The following is a 21,037-nucleotide window of genomic DNA, read 5'->3' as shown; positions in this document are numbered from 1 at the left end:
ACGGGTTAGACTCACGGTTAGATACAGCCTAACACAAAGCTGAAGTACCTATTGATCTCTGAGACATAACGCATTGATACACTGGACTGTGTGTAACTGTGCACCTATGTGTGGGCAGTGCCATCCTGAGTTGTTTTGGTTCACTCAGTTAGTAAATTGATTGAGCACGTCTGTGCAGCAACATACCACTTAAGTGAGCGAAGAGGTTGAATAGAGCAATATTTCAATCTCCAGCAGAGGAGGGGCCACGCTGCAGCCTTCAGGGGTGAGAAGCTTTCCTCATGTCACTCACTATCAATTAGAGGAATTAAAGGTGGGGTATGTAATTTTGGAGAAACCAGCTCGAGTGCGCTAGAATTTGAAAGTACACAACCGGAAAAAATCTGCCTCTTCCTTCAGACTTCCTTACAGAGCCCCTCCTCCAACACACACGAACGCGCACATGACCAATGAGGGCACGAGATAAGTTTGTGCACAGATGGAAGGCTGACAGGCAGGTAGGCCATCCAGTTATTTTAGCCGGGCCGGCTAAAATGATTGGTCGTGCTTTTTACAGCGCTACGGCTTCCACAGATGACATTTTTTTATGTATTTATTGTCAAAGCATTTAATATATTCATTGCTATCGGGATGTTAAAGGTAGGGTAGGTAAGTTTGAGAAACCGGCTCGAGATACACTTTTTGTTATATTCCATGGAATGCTCTTAACATCAAAACAAGTGTTTTGACAAAAAGTCCATAAAAAAATGTCATCTGTGGAAGCCGTAATACTGTAAAAAGTACGACCAATCATTTTAGCCGGCCCAGCTAAAATAACTGGATGGCCTACCTGCCTGTCAGCCTTCCATCTGTGCACAAACTTATCTCGTGCCCTCATTGGTCATGTGCACGTTCGTGTGTGTTGGAGGAGGGGCTCTATAAGGAAGTGGCAGATTTTCTCCGGTTGTGTATTTTCAAATTCTAGCGCACTCGAGCTGGTTTCTCAAACTTACCTACCCCACCTTTAAGAGCAATCCATGGAATATAACAAAAAGTGTTTCTGAAATAAATTACATACCCCACCTTTAAAGCTTGAAAACACTGCTGCTTCTTACATACCTTTAAGTGGCTCCAAAAGAATACCTACGTGCCTATGTTTACATAGACAAATGTAAAAAAGTATTAAAGCCTTGTGGATTAAAAAATACTAAATGTGTTACTCATGCTAAAGGTCAGATGTCCCTAAAAAACAAAAAGTTTTAATCTCAAGGGAATTGCTGTGTGATTAAATAAATCAATGTTAAACATTTTTTTTATTGGATCATTGTCAGCCAAACTTACATGTATTTAGTGCTGGATATTTCCTCTAATGGCATTTTTTTACAGAAAAATTTATTTTGAGAAAATATCTTGACAATATTTGATTAATTGCAGTCAAAATTGCTACCGATTTTGAAGTTCTCTTGAAAAAATGTGTATGACTTTGGTGATTCTTAGCTCATTCATGTAATGCCAGAGTACACCTTTCAATTTGTCCAAAGCATGGTTTCATGACCTTCAAAAGAGTTGCCTCATTTTAACGTTGCATACATTTTAGTTAGCAAATGTGACCTTAGTTACATGCTTATCTAAAAGTCATTTACAATTCCTATTAGCATTTTAGTGTGAGCCTGTTAGCATTCAGCACCAGTGTCAAAGTAAAGCCTTGTGAATATATCATCAAACTCTAACTTACATAATAACAATTACTTAAACCAAATAAATAATGTAATATCTTCTCTATATATAGATTTCACTTCCTACCGAAGCCTTATGGAGCAGCACTGACTGTCGACGCTTGACTGAACATTTGATTCCTTTTCGTTTCCACACAGTATAGGACTTCTGGTCAAGGCTGACTATATGAATTCTAAAAGCTAGACAACATTCCTCTAGTTCAGCATGGGGAGTGGAAAATGGAAAACCACAGCCAGTCAGTTAAGATGGACGAACACATCAGAAAACAGGTTCATTCAGTTTCATAAATCTTACAGACCACCCAAATCGTAGCAAAATGGCCAATAATTAATGAATGGACACTTCACACTAAACTTGACTTAGTAAAAACTCAAGGGGCTTATTCCAAAACCTGTAGTGTGATTGTAAAGCTCAGACACACATTGTTAACAAATCTAATATATCTTGTGCTTTCACAGGGAACAACTAAAAGACATTTTGTTGACGTCACAACAACTCAGAGGCCATCACAGTCTTTGAGACGGCAGCCATTGTTTAGTCTGCCTCTGGTTTATTAAAAGGCTTAGTCTTCTGTTAATTAAAATGTCCTTTCTCCAGGGGACAATAGATGCCTTAACAGCGTAGCCATATCTCAGCTGCTTAGAGTTTTAATGTCTTGAGATATAATGTGAAGGCCAAAGTGTGTGCACTCTAAGTTTAAAGGCAGGGAAGCGTGACAGAAACCCCTTGTCTGCTTCACCGGGGTGGTCCTGGAGTTTTAGAGGCAAGGTAAGCGAGCCAATTAGGTCTGGAGACGTGCAGTGCATCGAGGGTGGTACACTTGCAAAAAAAGTCCACATAACATACCCTCTTTTCTTCTTGTTTTTCTGTCAAAAACAAACATCCATTTGTGTATAATGAGAATTTGAGTGCTTGTGCAAAGCTTTCCCTTTCTTATACAGCATCCTTTTCTGGGAGACAATCACCGAGCTTAGAGGATGCTCATTAGCACTGCAGTATCTGTGTCTCGGTCAGCAAAGCCTCAGTTATCACATCATCTCTCTAAACCCCAGGATCTGTGGCAAGATAAGGAGGGAGGACACCAAAACATCCCACCCGCTCCGCCCTTCGCCTCCTCTACCTACAACTACTTTACTCCTGAATCTCTCCAGCGCAGTAGCAATTACCCATGATGCTTTCTGTGGTGCGGTGGCCGTGCCGAAGCGCCCTGGCTGTGACACAAACAGCCCTGTTCTTGTGATGTGAAATAAACACCAGCTCACAACTCATCAAAGCCTGGGAGATTCTCCAATCCTCTTTAGGGGTGAGTGGATTATCCTTCCTAACCCAAATACTCTCTCTGCCCCTGACTGCCACGGACAATCATGTTGGGCCACACTCCGCATACAGTGCAAATTACCCCCGCTGAGGTGACAATTCCAGGTCAGACAGTCGGAAACAGGAACTGGCGGTGTGGGCATATTTTCACATGCTGCGGCAGTGTAATCATGCAAATGGCTTTCAATCCAAAGCATTGTTTATTTACAAAGTCATCCTACAGTGAGTCTGTTGGGGTGCAGCAGCTGACCTGTGTATGACCCACAGCTTAGCTAACTCTGGTTATGTGAGCTCTTCCTTGTCTTGGCATCCTTATTAATCTAAAAGCAGCAGCAGGGAGTTGTTACTAATGAGTTTTGACACCGACCTTCTAATGCTTTTGAAAATACACCAGCAACACTGAGTGACATGTAAGAAACTGTGAGAAGAGCATCCCCGGTGCCTTGTGAGCCTGAAGGTTGCTACGCAGTACGCAGTACGCACACACACACACACACACACAACACACACACACACACACACACACACACACACACACACACACACACACACACACACACACACACACACACACACACACACACACACACACACACACACACACACACACACACACACACACACACACACACACACACACACACACACACACACACACACACACACCAAGTATTGTGGTGCAACATGGAGAGGGTTGGCGGTCATTCATTTAATGGAAATAATAATTTACATATTTTTGCTTGATTAGATTAATATTTCAATTACTTCTTTATCACACACTTGGGCCATATGCTAAACACATGAACACAGTTTGATAGGTGGGGAATAGACGGTATGATATATAGATACGTAGAGTGAGAGAGGAGAGAGAGAGCGACATAAAGACAGAGTAATCCAGTTAATGATGAACTAGAGGAGTGTTAATCAGAGGGTGCGCTGGTGTGTTGATTGGATCCGCCTGCTGCAAGAGGTAATCCCAGCTGCTGCGTGAGGAGGGGGTGAGGGGAGGGGGACAGTCTCTGCTGAGGGACCACATTTTTGGCTTTGTTTCCAAAGACAGATTTGCTCAATTGAAGTAGTAGGCGAGGTTTAGTTGGGTGTGACTTCTTACAGCCGTTGAAGACGAATGCATACAGAAACCAAAAGTGAATGCGTTCAACTGGCAACACAGAGCATAAATCCTGCCTTTGTGTTGGAACTTTCCCTTGAGCTCCTGTGCGGTGAGCAGTGGCTCGGCAGGTTTGGCATGCTTGATGCTTCTGTGTGTGTTTACGAGTGCAGAGGCTTCCCAGCCAAGCGCTGTGTCAGTCCAGTCAGCCTGTTAGTTACAGCCCAAACTCTGAGTCATGGTTTTTTCAGCCAATCAATATGTACGATCATCACCGGAACCCTGACCTCATGATTGGTCTGGTAGGACATTTATGCAGCATTTGTTGTGTCAGTATCTGGTTTCAACCATGACAACAGACTAGAAGAGCACAGCTGATTTATTCTCTGCTCTCTGGCTGAGCTGGACCTCAGCTCAAGGGCCACAAATTATTTAGATCTGAAATACTACATTGCTCTCAGTGAGGTGCAACTCTAACTGTAATCCCCTCCACACTTCAGAATATAATCATAAAGAATTCCCACTAGGATGCTGTCCCACATTGCTATTGGCACCTTATATTTTTCAATCCATGCCACACTAGCCCTTGGCAGTGTCCTGTTTTCCGTACCTTTTCGTGCCATGCGAACTCAGCCAGCTCTGGTCAACCAAACCCAAAGCCCTGGCACTCAGCAGGGCACCGTTCACGTGAGAGATTAACTCTACACTCCTCTCCTCACACTCTGCTGGATCCCTACTCTGCAGGCCGCCCGTATAGATCCCCTCCTACGGATAAGCCTGCTGCAGACAAGAGACTGTAGAAAATACTCCATGTTTAACATGTCATGCCTCATAGACCCCAAACACCAGCCAGACTGTAAACCAGCAAGAGGCAAAGGTTAACAGACATATTTACATACACTCTCAGTGATATGGCTGGAGAAGTAGGGCACTTGAAGTCTATGAATCAGCACAGATCAAAACGAGCACTGCATTGCGGAAACAAATCTGGTATATTAAAGTTTGGGCAAATGTTTTTCTTATAAAATACCCAACTCAATCCCATTTTAAACCCCTTCTGCATGATGACACTAATACCTGGTTGCCCCACTGGTGTGCTGCATTTCTGCTTGAGCAGAGACACATATGAGAGGAAGGCTCTGCGAAAGTAAACACTTTGACCTGCTACTCACTTCTGTTCATGAATAAATGAATACATACATAATTAATCGCTTCTTTTGTGACTGTGTGTTTGCACATGCGGTCGGCGTTCTTCAATTATACATAGTCAAATGTGTGTATTTTCATGCATACTTGTTTTATTGTGTTACGTGTAATTTGATATTTATGCATGCGTCTGTTTGTTTGCGAACATCTTCAGCGATTCCTCTACTTGTGTCCTTGTCCTATGTTTTCTTTCCATTGTGTAGTTTGTATACTTTGACTACCCATGCATTTAAATGATCCCATGATGGATTCCCAGAATGTGCTTCATATTGTAAATCCCATGCAAAGATATAATGAGGCTGATTTATTGTTATCTCCTTTTAGAGAGATGTGCAAGTTGTTCAGGAGAGTAGGAAGTAGCTTTGATTTCTTACCTCTCAACCACTCTCCACTGGCCTCCCCTGTGTTTCTGGCCTGCTATATACAATAAGACAGTGAGAGCTGCCTCACCCCAGAACAGGGATTAATATTTAATCCAAACAAAAGTCTAATTAGTGAAGCCTGCCTTACACTTAAAAACTGCCACGAGGCCCAAGAGGTCATGGCAATGGTGCACTGCCTTTGACTCGAGGTGGACCCAGCATAAATAAATTACTCTTATTGTTCAGATTCAGCGAGTTCCTCTGCTAATCCTGTTAGAATTCTTCCATGCCGAAGATGTCTCGAGCACTGGGAGTGCGCACAGCTCTTGGTGATCAAACACCTCCGAGATGAGGGCTGAAAGAACGGAAGCTAAGCTAATCATAGTGTTTAAGTCATCTCAGCACCGGCACAGAAAATGAACATAGATTAATCATTAATGCTCCACAGCACTGCACTGTGATCATCAGGGGAACCCATGCGGGCTGCGGGAGGGGAAAAGGAAAGTCTTATTGTGTGTGCATATGTGAGTGTTACGAGTAAAATGACCACAATGTAGGTGCTCTCCTGTATATGACAGTGCTGCTATTTTTATATTGGCCAGTGCTGACTGGGTAAAACGGCAGTAACCATATTAAGCATTTCATCACAGAGAAACATTTACTCTCCCTCTGCATTATTATTACCATCTACACCCTGCGTATGTCCAATATAATGTGTACACAAGCCTACGCTCACTTATGTGTGAGTAAGACAGATTGCAGCCACTCTCACATTTCCCACGCAATATCAACTCACTGTAGTAATCACATTAAAGTGAAAGAAATCAGGAAAGAAAGGACGGGAGGGAGAAAGAGGAGTGGAGAAAAGGAGCGAGAGAAACAGAGGCAGGCGGAGATGGTGGTAACTCGGAGGGAGCTTGAGGCTGCTCCTGTCAACAGTATGGATAAAGACAAATGGTGTGCTACTGCTCTCTAGCCAGGCAGAAAAACACCACGTCCACGTTTGTCTGCTCCTGGTTTCTCTCCCTGTCATGTCATAATCAGCAAAAAAACCTCACTGTCACAAGCACAGAAACACACTCTGACATCCACTTTCTCACTGACTGTCAATATTCCTCACTCACTGAGCAAAGATAGAAATCGGAAGATGTATCTACAAACATCCCCTGATTAAAACGACCCACATACTATGGAAGCTGTAGGTATCGCCAGATGGAAGACACGCACAGGAAGTGACCTTACACCCTCCTGTCTTCTATCATCTTCTCTCTTGTCATATACTTCATTTCCATCCTTATTGCATCCTGCTCCCAGTCTGTCATGTATATAATCAAATTTCATCTCTGCTATACCTCTATTTTTCCAGACCATTCAGTACATTTGTCTATATCATTCCTTCTTTCCCATTCTCTCTACTTTGGCATCAACTGCTGTCCAATATGGGCTCTTGGTGTCTGCAGGAGCTAAAGCCCCTCTCAGTGGAGAGAGCACACAATGAAATGAGGGGATTTGCAAGGCGCTCCATTGTTACATGTATTCATGCAGCATAATGGGACATTTCCGTCAGACTGGAAAGAGGAGCAGAAGCCCAGCTCTGGGATCAGAGAGCCCTGGCTTCACGTGGAGCTGCTGAACATCGTCAACATTAACTCCCGCATAAAGAGAGTCTGAGGGCCAACACAGAGCGGGAAACACAGCTCAGAAGAAGAGGTGCCAAAAATAGCGTGACGAAAAGTGTGTACATATTATTTTGTCTGGTGTCTCGTTGACGTTTCCTCAAATTATCACATTTTTCAAGAGGTTGAAAATATTGCAAAGCTTCCAAAATATGAGGATTTTTCGATTTCCTCTGTTTTAAATGACTGTAAACTAAACACATTTGGGTTTCTGACAGTTGGCCCGACAAAACAGCAATGCATGAGGTCCCCTGAAGCTCAGTAGATATGTTATGGTCCTTTTCCCTAGCCCTTGTTTTATATTTTTGAACTAAATTATGTATAGAAATTGTTCAAATAGTCCATGATAAATTGCAGCCCTAATGACACACCCCATGAGAGCTTTGTTCCCTGGTGTCAAATTCAACAACAATATCCAACATCTAAGTGCCTAGGGGGATCTAACCTTTGCTACTGATTAAATATGTATTGAAAGGAAAGCCTGTGAAAATGTACACTAACAGGTGTGCCTTTTTATGTGTATTTGTATGGTACTGATTTATTTGAAATATATAAAGAGTATGTTTACATAAAGGCTTAAACAGATGGGATTGCAGTAGTAGAATAGCCAGCTATGATTTTTTAATGCTGAGGTGAAAGTCTATCACCAAAAACAAACACACCGTAGTTACAGCCGTCCATATGCTTAACGGGACTGTGAATAAAGCCAACAAAAAGGGAGCAAACGTGTGCCGACATTTCAATCTAATCAATACAGTTCACAGATACACTCGGAGTGAGAGAGAGAGAAATAGAGAGGGAGGGAGAGAGAAAAAGGGAGAGAGAGATGCCATGCTGCAGTGCTGTAGCATCCAAACTGTCCTGGACAGCACAAAGCCCTACCTGCTGCCTCTACTGCATCCCAGAGCCACACAAACCAATGTGCAGAGCATTACAAAGCTATTCTAGGTTTATTTTCACACCACAGAGACACACTGTAACTCTTAAAGTGATAATAAAAAAAGTAAACATCAGAATTTACACACAAATACGCATAGATGTAGACACAACAAACAAATACAGACTGATAAAGGAAGTGAAAGACATGCAAAACGACATATTAACAGCTGCATGGACTGTTGATTGATGGGACGGATGGGGTGATGTTGGATGATGGAGGACGCTGAGTGTTGTACTCACAGCTCAGAATAGAGGATGTGCAGGTTGCCCAAATTGTCTGTGTAGTTGGCCGGGCTGAGCCAGGGCAGGACCAGCAGCAACAGAGCCTTCATGGTCAACGCTGGGCTCTTTTTCCTCACTTATTTCCCCCTCTTCCTTTCCTCTCTGCGCTGAAGCTCTCTCCTCTTCTAGTCCCCCCTCCTCCTCCACCTCCAATTCTCCGAACCTGGCCGTACTGACCCCCCTTCTTTGCCTGCCTTCCTTCTCCAGAGGCGCCCCTCAGATCAGAAAGAATCCTTCACTTCCTACCTTTTCAGCCTCTTTCTTCCCCTCGGGTTCCCCCCTCTCTCTCTACCTCTGTGTCTGTGTGAGCCTGGCAGTTTCTTCCTCTGCCTCAGGCGGGCTGCCTGGTCATCTCAGCTGCAGAGGCAAACGGGCCAGTTGCCAGAGGTTGAAGACAGAGCGGAGGAGGAAGAAGCAGCAGAAGCAGGTGCAGAGCAGAAGTCCCGTTGTGGTACAGGAGGAAGAGGAGAAAGTGCAAGAAGAAGAGGAAGGAGACCCATGCAAAGGTGGCACATTTGGAATACAATTTGAGATGTGCAGCCCCTTAATCTGCTCTGGGCACTAGCGAGTTGTAAGAGGATTTGCGCTCGTTTGCGTGTGTGTGCATATCTGTCTCCATCGGTGTGTGTGTGTGTGAGTGTGCGTGTGTGTGTGTATGTCAGAGAGAACGGCGCAGGCTGTGACTTATACTGCAGCAGAAACCACTGAGGGGGGAGATGGAGCAGACCAAACAAAGACACGAGGGGGGGGAGGTACCTGGTGATGCTCTGATTGGCTGTGCCCTCCTCATGCGTGTTCACACATGCACAATCTCAGACATACACACACGTACAACCTCTGCATTCACCTCCCCCTGCCTGCACATATGTTGGTTTATGAAGGGGGAGGACAGAGAGGAGGGGGGAGAATATGTTGCCTCCAAGCCCTCTCCCCTCCTCTCCAACGATGGACTGCTCCCTGTGCAGCAGATTGGTCTGATCGCTAAACAGAATCTGCCTCCATGTGTGAAAAAAAAAAAGAACATTACCAAAACACACCGGCAAATCAATAATCTCTGCAGTGATGGGGGCTTGCTGTTTTGAGTGACATGAACGAAATAGACAGGTGCAAAAAAAAAAAAGAACATTTGGAACAAATCTTCAGAGAGCCATTGATCAAGAGCCTTTTCATTCATTGATTCAATCAGTCATTCAATCTTTCAATTTGAGAATGTATACAGTGCAATGAGAGAGGGAGTGATAAAGGGTGTATGTTATACACAAATAGAGAGGTTAACCCTTTCTATCATCACAACCTGATTGTGAACTGCAGGGATCTTGGGACGCGCTTAGAGCTGGGAAGTGACGGGCAGAGGTGTGTTTTGATGGACTGTGGTACATGTTGATGGCTGTGAACGGCATTCACTCAAAGGTGCTGAAAACAAAATCAAGGTACATTCAAAGGATTTTGAGAGGTGTATTTCTCTCCTCAAGCAACTCTTCCTGGTTTCTTCATATCTTCACTTTCGTCACTGTAATCTCTGATGTTTTCTGTAGTAAACAAAGGAGGGAGGGATTCAAGAGAACTTTGAATGTGCAATACTGCAGCGTATCTATTTTCATCTCATCCTGTCAAGCCCCACAATCAATCCGATTCCACTGATGTTTATCAAGCCACTTTAAATCATGGCAAGATTATTTAAAAACTCACATTTTACTCCGCATCCTACTTATCCTGATTTTCATCTTCACTTTTTTTCCGTTCCCTTCCTCTGCTCCTTTACTTTATCTTGGTTTCCCTGTTGGTACCTTTTTCCCACTGTTATCCGATTTGTATAGCACTCAGCTGTCTTCTACCCTCGAGAAAGACACTTAACTGGTGTAAATACCCTGTCTGAATGAATATTTCATGGATGGAGGTAGTGTGGTTACAGGCTGGATTTGTTTGTGTGTGTTTCGGTGCGTGTCTGTTTGCGTGTTGTAATGTATGCATGCGTGAGGCATAAGTTATCCTGCGGTATTTGAACAGTGCGCACAGCAAGAAGACCGCAGGGCATGCAGGAAATGGAAATGTAATTGGATTGTGACAGGATGCAGTTTGTGAACAGAATCCAGTCTGCCCCCAAAGGAGCCATTTCCATACACTTGCACATTGACTTACACCAACATAACAAACACACAAACTCTCTCTCAATAATTCCTTTTCATAATAAACTCACACCAGCCAATACTAATCTATAGTCAAAATAGATATTTTCAAGAGACAGTATATTTATGGGCTTGTCACTGAGAAGACTTTGTTTTAATTACAAACCAGCAGTAAGATCATTAACAATTAACTTTCCTGTTGTGTTCAATACAGTCTTTAGGCCACACATTAGCGCAACTTGTCCCTTTAACCTGTTAAGCCCGAGGCTCCGACAACATCTTGCAAGCAGTGGCGGCGCCAGGGTATGGCTGGGGTAGGCTACAGATCAGAGCAACGAAATGTTGGGTCTGCGTCATGCATTACTGATTGAGATCAATCGGAACCGCCATTCAGTATCCCCATTGGATCTTCAACGTGTACTATGATACGTCACGTTCACAGTGATCCCTTTTTATTTACTACAAGACAAATGTGCCGTTTTATTTCATACAGTTCAATTTTGATTGAGACAGGGAAATAATCGAAACCTCACGCGTGGCGTTTCACTGTCGAGGGGGGGCGATATAGCGTGTATGTAATTACATTGCAAATACTGACTTGAGCCCCACCACCGTATGGGTTAGCCCTACCATAGATTACCCAACAAAAATACTCTGGTGCCGCCACTGCTTGCAAGAAACAGCGTCTGAGGGCTTCTTAGCATTTAACAAACTATGAATGTGTCATACCCACTTAACCGGAAGAAACTCAGCTACCTGACGATATGAACCATTTTTACCGAAACAAAACACAACTCTAACGCCAAGCGTCTGAATTAGCACTAAGCGAAAGAGTGCTAACGCACTTAGCACATAACTCACGGTAGAAATATTGTATACTTCATCGGATCTGCACAAACAAGATATCACATGAAAGCTGAGATTCCACATATTCCAATGGTATAAGTCTCATCACTGTGTGATCAAAAGTTGTGTTCAATGGCATTAAAACGCATATAAATGCTGCTGAAGGTTAATCCAATGTCTCTGTGAAACTTTGAAATGACTACGGATAATCCATCATAACAATTATGTCAATAAGAGTAGTTTTCATATATAGCTGCTATGAGAGCTACGAGAGTGTATGAGAGCTTCCGGTTTTGGGCATGCTGGCTGTGCATCCTCTCATTCACCAATGGTAATATTTAGATGGATTTAGGAACTCCCTCTCGATTTTATTGGCTCCAACGGTTCAAAAGTGGTGTCAATCATCAAAATCGACCGATGAGAGATATGGCAAATACACCCAAATGACCCCAGAGGTCGTTTCTTTTTCTAAACCTCTCTAAAAAGGTCAAATTTCACTTGTTTTGCATCAATCTTGATACAGGGTACTTATTATATGTTATAGTTTGGATTCCTAAAGCTTTTAGTCTTCGATCTCATCATTCAAGGGTGGTTTTCACTATAAGTAATGGGCTTTTTTGGACGGAAACTATAATTTACATTTTTTTACTATGTTCAATCTGAATTTACTTTAAAATAAAAACATCTATATTGATTCTGACTTTTCTACATCCAACTCACAGGTGTTTCATTGCTTTGAGAAAAAAGATTGTTAATTTACCCCTTTTAGAAGTGGAGATATAGTCATTTGTTCTGGGCATGTCATTTTCGAGCCTGAAACCTGAAAAACAGGCTCAGGCCTTAACAGGTTAACTTCATTAGTTTGTTACTGCTTTCCAGGGCCACTTCATGTGGTGGTCCTTCCACTCCTTGGTGGTACAGAAGTCCCAGGTTTAACCACATTAGCTGTTTTAAGGTGTGACATATGTTCCCACATCATTCAGTTACTGAAAAGCTCAAACCTATAAAAAGAAGAAGACACCTTCATGTCTCTGTTAACTATCCCACAGGCTGGTTCAATGAAAGGAATAACTGGAAGTCGCACCCATATTTTCACCAAGGTATCATGGGGCTAGGAATAACGTGGGTAGCAAAACAGGTTAGCTTACACACCTGTCACCGTATCTGGCTTAGGTGGCCTTATCTCTTTTCTCACTCCCAGTCTCGGTCTGTTTCTCAAACAAACATTCATAAACACACACACACACACACACACACACACACACACACACAGCAAAAAGGTCAAATAAAACAGGATCTTCCAGAGGTATACTTATAGAATAAAATGATAGTAACTGCCAGGAACTCTCATTCCATTTCCAAATAGCCACACAAGCTTTGAAGAGCTCCTCTGTGGGCTTTGAAAGCTAACTTGAAAACAAGCACAATTTTACATAAAAAGAGACAGAAACACCATCATGCTCAATCATCAGTAAAACACACACATGGCGCTCTGGGTAAATTCATTTGACTAACAGAAGAGAAGAGAAAACCTGTTTTAAGCAGCGCACAAACATGTAGCCACGTGTAATTGGCTAAAAAATGAATACCTGAGCGGTTGGGGAGGAATTTTCTTGCTGAAGCTTGTGCAAGCCCTTACAGGACAAAGCCGGGAAGAAATACCGTTGATCAAGTGGTTTTTATTTGGTTCTTAATTGTACTAATTGTGTTTACATTGACAATTGCTCTAACCAAAGGCCAATAAGGTCATGAACGATTACATGGGTATGAAATCATCTCTGACCAGATGGCGTGGCTGTCTCAGTCATTACAGCTCCTGACCCTCTGCCAGATTACTGGGTATGGCCAGAGACAGTGTGCTCTACCATCATGGCCACAAACAGAGAGAAATATGATTCATATTAACCCCAGGTCTTCAAATTCATATATAAGTGTAGATACAGAAGGTGTTTTTCTTTTCATATTAACTTCATTCCTTTGGTACCCATTTTAAACCTCCATAACATTGCATGCAACTGCATTTTATTTTATGTGGTTAAGGTTTGTTTGAGTTTCGGCTTGGTTAGGCTTAGCGAAAGATCATGGTTTGGGTTAAAATGACTTTTCTGTAATGGTTACGCCGTTGGGGTCATGGTTAAATAATGAGCACTTGAGCTATTTTTAGGGGTCTGTTTGTGGCCATTGTAAAAATAAACAACTGTGACTTTTGGTGGGAAATGGGAAGCGATATCTATTCACTCATGGTAAAAAAACAATGTTTGGTTGACCCATCCAACATCCCCGACTCATCTGCACCTGTTAAAATCCAACAAGTACTAGGCCAACCATAATAACCAGCTTTATCAACAAATCATGGTTTAGTCAAAATCACTGGACCATGGCCCAAACGTGGAGAAAATGTCAGTAAAAGGGGGAATCGGTACTTTACCTCAATTTAGATCCCAATTCTTGTTCGTTTTTTTAGTTTGCAATGTGCGAATAAAAAAGCGAAATGATGGCAATCAAAGGAATCAGCAGCTGCATTGCTCTGGGTTGGACAGTTTACCGGTGAGTGAAAAAGCAGAGCACTGTTGAGATGATACAGTTTTAAAGAACAGGCCACAACACAATGTGTGGAGTTCTCCCTCTGACCGTGGCCTCTCACCTTCACAGATAACACCTTCTAACTATGGGAGAATAGCTGAATCCCTCTGGGAGTCGTCCTCAGAGCTCCACGTCTCATTAAGACACACACTACATGAAGAGAAAAAGGCAGGGAAATAATGGAGCAATGTGGGTAAATGATGGGTGGCAGAAAAAATGGGTGTTTGTGGGTGGTGGGAAATAAAAAGAGTGAAAGGGCAGGGGAAAAAAGCACAACATTTTAAGAGTTTATAGAGTTTTATAAAGTGCAAATGAGTAGGAAAACACTCTGCATCTTGTGTGTGATGTGTGATGTGATGCACTAATTATCCCTGAGGCCCTTTGGGCTGGGCGAGTGTTAATGAGTATTAATGAAAACAGATCCAGACTGAGAGAATACAGAGAACTGTCTCTTAATGATATATAAACAAGAAAAAGCTGGGCCTAGTTTAGATGAAAGCCTGGATGGAGAAACAACTCTCCCCTTTGGGACGGGAGCTGTGGGTTAATGACGTTAGGCAGTGGAGAGTGGGAAACCTAGAGTGTGTGTTTACTGCAGGTCATTGTAGATGTTACTAGATACAATATTACTAATGATAAAATAAAGTAATAGGCCTGCAAATGCTCCTAGGTACAAACTGCTTTTGCCATGTTAATGTTGGGAAAAATGAAACCGTGCTTCTTTCCTCCTACCTGCTTTTGATGTGGTCTGCCACTTCCCCACGGGCCATGGTGTCAGTGCAAAAGTCAGTGAAGGGGCAAGCCACAGTCAGCTTGTCCAGCAGCTTGTGCACCAGCAGACTGGGTTTCCTGCAGCTCTGCAGCATGAGGGGCGTGCGGCACACCGGGCAGAAGTCGCTCTCCAGCAGGAAGCTGGTGAGGCACTCCTGGCAGTAGGTGTGTCCGCAGGGCGTGTCCAGAGGCCTGATGAGCGCCTGCAGGCAGATGTGACAGACCAGGTCGTCGTCCACCTCGTCTGTGTAGAGGTACTCGTGGTTCTCCTCCAGCTGGTGGCTGTGCCCACATGAGACGCACAGGTCAGGAGGCGGAGACAAAAGTCCATACTCTGAGGGGGAAAGGGGTGGAGCAGAGGCCCCCGCCATCGCCATGACAACTTCTGACTGTATACTATACTCCTCGATACTCATTTGGAGTCGGGATGTCTCGTTGAATCCAGTCAGGAAGTCATCAGCAGCATAGATCTATGTGAGGAAAAGGAATATTATATGTAATGTAGTTAGATTGTTGTCATCAATGTAGGATTTAACTGTTGTATGTGGCCAAGCTGGGGGTAGTTAAACTACTTTTTTTAGAGTTAAGTTGATAGCCAAGTGGTTCCTAACATGGGTATCCGGCCCCCAAAAGGGTCACAAGATGACTTGGATAGATGATAAATAGGGTCATGTTTTTACTGTTTTTATAGGTTTTTCTTATGGTATTTGTTCACTGTGTCTATAAGGGACCCCCACAAAAAAATGTTTTAGTAAGGGGTCACAGGCCAAAACGGTTGTGAATATAATTGTAAATAACAAATAAATCTAAAAAAAACTAGCCAGTAACAGCAGAGAAATGTTTTGGAGTAAAAATATGAATATATGCCTCTGGAACGTTATAAAGAAGTTCACAATATTGTCCTACTGCTAGTTTCTCAAAAATGAACTAGAACAGTAGCCGAGTAAATGTATACTGGTGCTTTACTCCACCAAAGAAAGGGAGTCAGCAGCCACAGTTATCATTTCAAGTAAACAGGGTGTGAAAATATTCATAAGCAATGTTGCTGGAGCAGAGCTTCTCTTAAACACAAAGATGAACAACAGCAGCACATAATGTGCGCAGCAGTCCTACAAACTTTTCTTTCTTGTTTTTCTCAATTTCTTGGATTTTCTACGCTGGCACAGAGGAGTAATATCAAACTACTGAGATTTCAAGAACATCAATAATCCTCATCGCAGCAGCAAGTGTCGAGGCAGATAGACACAGATAAGTCTCCAGCACGCACTCGCTGTACTGCATGACAAATGTTGTCGGATGTGACATGATTTCAAACTGTTTTTTTACTGCCTCACAGGTTTACATCCATTCGACACTGTGAGCGTGCCAATGCACACGTCATTTCCAAAACAGGCAGGCTTCTCGAGCACATGGACACGAACAGATGGGCTCAGTCACACGTCACCTTGGCAACAGCCATCTTGTTGGCACTCCACAAGCTTTGTTTCTGGACTCGCTATTTGGGCTTGGCTGAATAATGAGACATTAGATCTTGTGAAAAAAAACAACAACAACAAACAGGAACAAAACTTGTGTTTGTAGTCTGAAGAATGCAAATGTCATCCAAGTGCGAGTTTTATTTTAATTGGATGTGTTCCCATGCTCTAAATAAAATCAGAGCAAACAATACACTTTGAAGTGAATCCCATATGCTAATGGCGGCAAATATGGAGGCTCACATACAAGTACAAGCAAATCTACTAAGTAACCACGGAGATGTCAAAACAAACAGGCCGTCCTCATTGCTTTTTACATACGCAGCATGAGGGAAGTGCACGGCGAGTTGTGACAGCTTTATAAGCTCAGTGTGTTTGGGTGAGTCTGGGAGGGGACTGCTAACAAGAAGAGGCTGAGCAGTCTTAACAAAGATGAACTTTCCCACTGAGAGCCTGCGGTAACATGGCTGATTCATCACACTCTCTGGCACCTGCTGCGTGAGGTCTGCCCTGATCTATGGAGCAGTGCACTTTCATCACTGCACAGGATGAGCTTAAAACAGAAAAGGATAGAATAAAAAAGAGAGACAAAGAAATATCTAAGGGCGGGAGCAGACATTTTTTTTTTAAAGTCAATAAAAAATGAAGGTGGTTTTCTCCCCAGTTCCTTATCTGAACAGGATAAGGGAATACGTTTGTTCTCTTTGGGAAACTTTGATATTAAAGAAGTAATGATAAAACACTAACAAAGGAACATAGTAAATTAATCAGAATTTTAAAACATTTCATTACTTTTAACCTCACTGGAACCCATTAACCATAACAATTTGTGTTTGGAATGTCGATCACCTTCCAACAATACTTTCCGCATACAAATACATGTACATCCATGCAGAGACACACACACACACCACTGCACACCCACTCATACAGATGGGCAAATTCAGACAGAGGACACGCCTGTGCCTGAGGAGCATCAGCTTTCTCCGGTTCATTCCTAATTCCTGAAGTGACAGGACAACCTGAACGCCACAGTATAAGACAGCTGATAGACTGGACCTTAACTACACATTACTGATGCTTTATTAATAGCTACACCTGCCTTACAATTAGCAAGCATTAGAATGATGAGGATTTTAGTTAGGCTGCATTCTGTCCTGGTTTTTATTTCAGTGTTTGGACTGTCAACACAAAAGCAAAAGTGTTTCCTTTGTCTTTGTACCAAAGTCAAGCTCAAAAGGTCGGCTATTTAACTATTAAAAGACTGGGCGAGCTGTTTGTCTAAGCCTACACCTTATTCGTCACACATTGTACATTTTATGTAAATAGGGTTGTTGATTCACTCTCATGTTCCTCTCCTGTGATCTGGAAAGACTTGATGCGTTAATAATGATACAAGTCATGTCAAGTCAGCTCCTTTTCCTAACGATTGAGTTTGAAAAACAACCCAATGACATGCTGAATATGTCTGCGTCCGCACTCTTGCTATCCACACTGAAGTAGCATATACATATCCACTTTTCATACTCAACATAATCAAATCATATCTGTATCAATCAAACAAACACACCCTGCTAGAGGCGCAGCCAAATGAGATAAGTGAGAGCAAAGAATGCTTAAACACAACAGTCTTCTTTTGCATAACTTGTTTGTTAAGCATTGTAGATTTTCTTTTAAGTGCCGCAACATACCGAAATGTATGCTATTATGTATTTGAACTGACACAGACTACACCTGCTCATTGTATTTGAAGCAGCTGTGGCCTCACATGGAAAAGACTATAAACTGCCATCTGATTCATGTTAAGCAACAAACTAATTTAAAGGCTGACACACAATCACAGGGCCCACGCTCACAAACACAATTACAGCACAGAGTAGGAGTAGGAGTGCTGAATGAGAAGTTGAAGTTGTTTGTGAACATATCAGTTCATCATTAGGTTAAAAAAAGTCAATATAGCATGCCGATACTAATTCACCAATGCTGATTCAAGCCTGTTAATAAACACTGACCTTGAGCACAAACAAACAAGGAAGCCTGGTGTTAAAGGAAAAAACACACACACACAGCATAGTCTGTTGTGTTCAGACATGTCGATGAATCACTGAAGATTCCAGTAAGACAGTTTTTTTCACTTTCAGCAGAAATCAGTTTCATAACCAACACATAAAATAAAAAACAAACAGTGCACATTAAACAGTATTGACAGTATGTAACATGACACACTAATTAATTAAATGTGTCTATATTGACAATTGGGGTGTAAGACAATACCCAGCCTATCAAGAATCCCATGATACATTAATTATATAACACAACTTAGTACTATTGTCAGTATTCTTGAAATCTAGCACATACTGTTCCACTTAGAATAAACATATATATATATATATATGTTCTTAGAATGATCATATAGGATGTGAAGCAACAAGGTATGATTGGAATGTATAGTGATTCAATATGTATGTAGGTTGCCTGGCTACAAAGTGTTCTCAGACAGAAGGGTGTCGCCTTGACCATTGTCAGGCAATTATCATATGGATGTTAGGGTTGTTAACATGCTGTGCTCCCCCTTCTGTCTTCCCCCCCACCTTTCTTGGGACTGTAATGTGGATTGCCTAGCTGAATGAATCCTCTTCCTGTGTCCCTTCCCTGTATAAAGTCATTGCTTTTCTGTGTAACTTGGTCAGATTTCCTTACCACATCAGTGGAACGGGTTATCTGTCTTTTCCAGCAGGAAATAGTTTGATTCTGTTAAATGCTATAACTCTTTATTAAATAACACATGGTTTAAGCTTGTATATGTGTTCCTTTCTTACCAGAATAGGGTGATTAAGTGTGGAATATCCACCCCACTAGGTAATGTAATTCCTGTCCTTTCAATAACCTCTACATAAGGCTCTTGTGTGTTTGTGTGTGTGTGTGTCGGTCCCTCTCTGAATTCATATCTCAGCGGTGAGTTTGAGCCAGACCTGACACCTCAGTCTGGGGGAACAGCTGCACGCAGATGCAAAACTCTGTGAAGTGTCTATAATATCAGAATGGTTGACTGGATGAGCACAGACTGCACTGAACACTAACAGAGAGGCTGAGATTAGCAATCACACACACGTAGGTAACAGAAAACAAGCTACACAGGCAACTATCACACACATGTGAAGTGAGCACTCACACAGGGATTCAATGCAAATGAATTCCATGCAAAAGGCAGTGACCAGCAAAAAGCCCTGGAACATTGTTTTGTAACTACTGGTTTGTAACGTTTCTACTGTGGAGGATTTAACACAAGTTACAACCACAGTTATGATAAAAAAAACTATTTGTAGAGGGGAAAGTATACTTACATGGCTTCATGAGCGACGTTCACTTTTAGCAGAGCAGTTCACCTGGGCAGGTAAAGCCTCACAGAGGGTGTAACATTAAACCATTCAGAGTGAAGGTGGGGGGAGCAAAGGAGTGTAAAATGACACAGTAAAAAGGACTTTGTCCCAGTCAGAGGATTGGCTGCAGGTCTTCAGCTGAAGAAATGATATCCGGATGCCCGTCTTAAAGGAATTCTACAACCCAAAGTGGGAAGACTGTCCCTGTGTGAGCTCAGACCTTACTCACCTCTAGGCCAAGGTGATCAGGAAGTGGCAGAGGGGAGGGGTGGAGCCAGAGAAAAGGTAAACAAGAGAACTGCCCAAACCTGTTCTGGGGAAACTGTGATTTCCCATTAAGTGGAGTGACGCAGGAAACAGAACAGTGACGTGCGGTGAGGTTCATGGCTGGTGAGGCACTGACTCTTTCAGTCAGATTTACAAATATTATAGCCTATTTTGACCTTAATCGAAATATTCTGTTATTTTCAAAAGCTTTTTTAGTCTGATGCTATGATTAATTTTAAACAGACCGATCAACAAAAGGATACCCAAAATCTAAATATTGGATTGTTCTTTCTAAGTAAGATCCCATTTTCATTACAGTTGTGGTCTTACCTTGACTTGAAGATGAATATAAGTCCATGCTATCCTTCTGGACAACAATCTCTATTACTGTTTTGTAAAAGTCCTCCTTATCTTCCTGTAGTTTCAAAAGTCTAGTTTGTTGTTTGCGGTAGAATAACAGTAGCAACAAGCACCTGTGGGCTCACGTGCGCCCCCTTCAGTGCGGCAGAGGTTATGGCTGCCTCTCCTGGTGCTTTTTTCATTGCCGTTGTACGATGAGACCAGCGAGCCTAAATATCATACGTGAAATAAGTTATTTAGAGACTATGGATGGCGAGGATAAATGTAATAAAGGGATCTACAAACATTACATTGGTGACCTACAGTGAGATGGGAACAGGCATGCGCTTAGGGCCCGCTTTCCAGCCAGTTTCTGTGGGGTGACACATTCTGAAGTGAGGCAGAGCTCATCTGTGCCTCACCTCACCCCACAGTAAATTAGTGCCCGCGCTCCAACAAGTTACTGTGGGCTTACGTGAGGCAGTGCTCGTCCCTGCCTCACTTCTCATCGCTCCCGTAGCGGAGCTCGGCAAATTTGCTGATTTTGACTATAAAATGCGATTGGAATCATACAGAAATCACATTTACACAAGATCAGTGGAGACATTTTATTATTATTATTATTTAGTTTTTCTTTAATTGTT

At 42.5% G+C, this 21,037-nt stretch overlaps 1 protein-coding gene across 4 annotated transcripts in view; it reads right to left on the bottom strand.

Moving 5' to 3' along the window:
• The window catches only part of lnx1 (ligand of numb-protein X 1), a 32,477-nt gene extending 12,459 nt beyond the window's left edge, over positions 1–20,018 (bottom strand). Inside the window, exons 1-2 of one of the 4 annotated variants that reach the window (XM_034147085.1) lie at positions 19,752–20,018; positions 14,894–15,402 (exon numbers count right to left, since the gene is read on the bottom strand). In XM_034147085.1, the coding sequence (XP_034002976.1) occupies positions 14,894–15,348 (455 nt within the window). In that variant the 5' untranslated portion in view covers positions 15,349–15,402; positions 19,752–20,018. Of the gene's footprint in view, positions 1–8,564; positions 9,259–14,893; positions 15,403–19,751 lie in introns of those variants that run through there. The other 3 variants (XM_034147086.1, XM_034147087.1, XM_034147088.1) reach the window with 3 other exon arrangements.
• Between the last annotated feature and the right edge of the window lie 1,019 nt (positions 20,019–21,037).

Source organism: Trematomus bernacchii, unplaced genomic scaffold (genome assembly GCF_902827165.1).
Source record: "Trematomus bernacchii unplaced genomic scaffold, fTreBer1.1, whole genome shotgun sequence".
Classification (NCBI taxonomy): domain Eukaryota; kingdom Metazoa; phylum Chordata; class Actinopteri; order Perciformes; family Nototheniidae; genus Trematomus; species Trematomus bernacchii.
The sequence above is the reverse complement of the archived record's forward strand: the minus strand, read 5'-3'. Positions and strand labels throughout refer to the sequence as shown.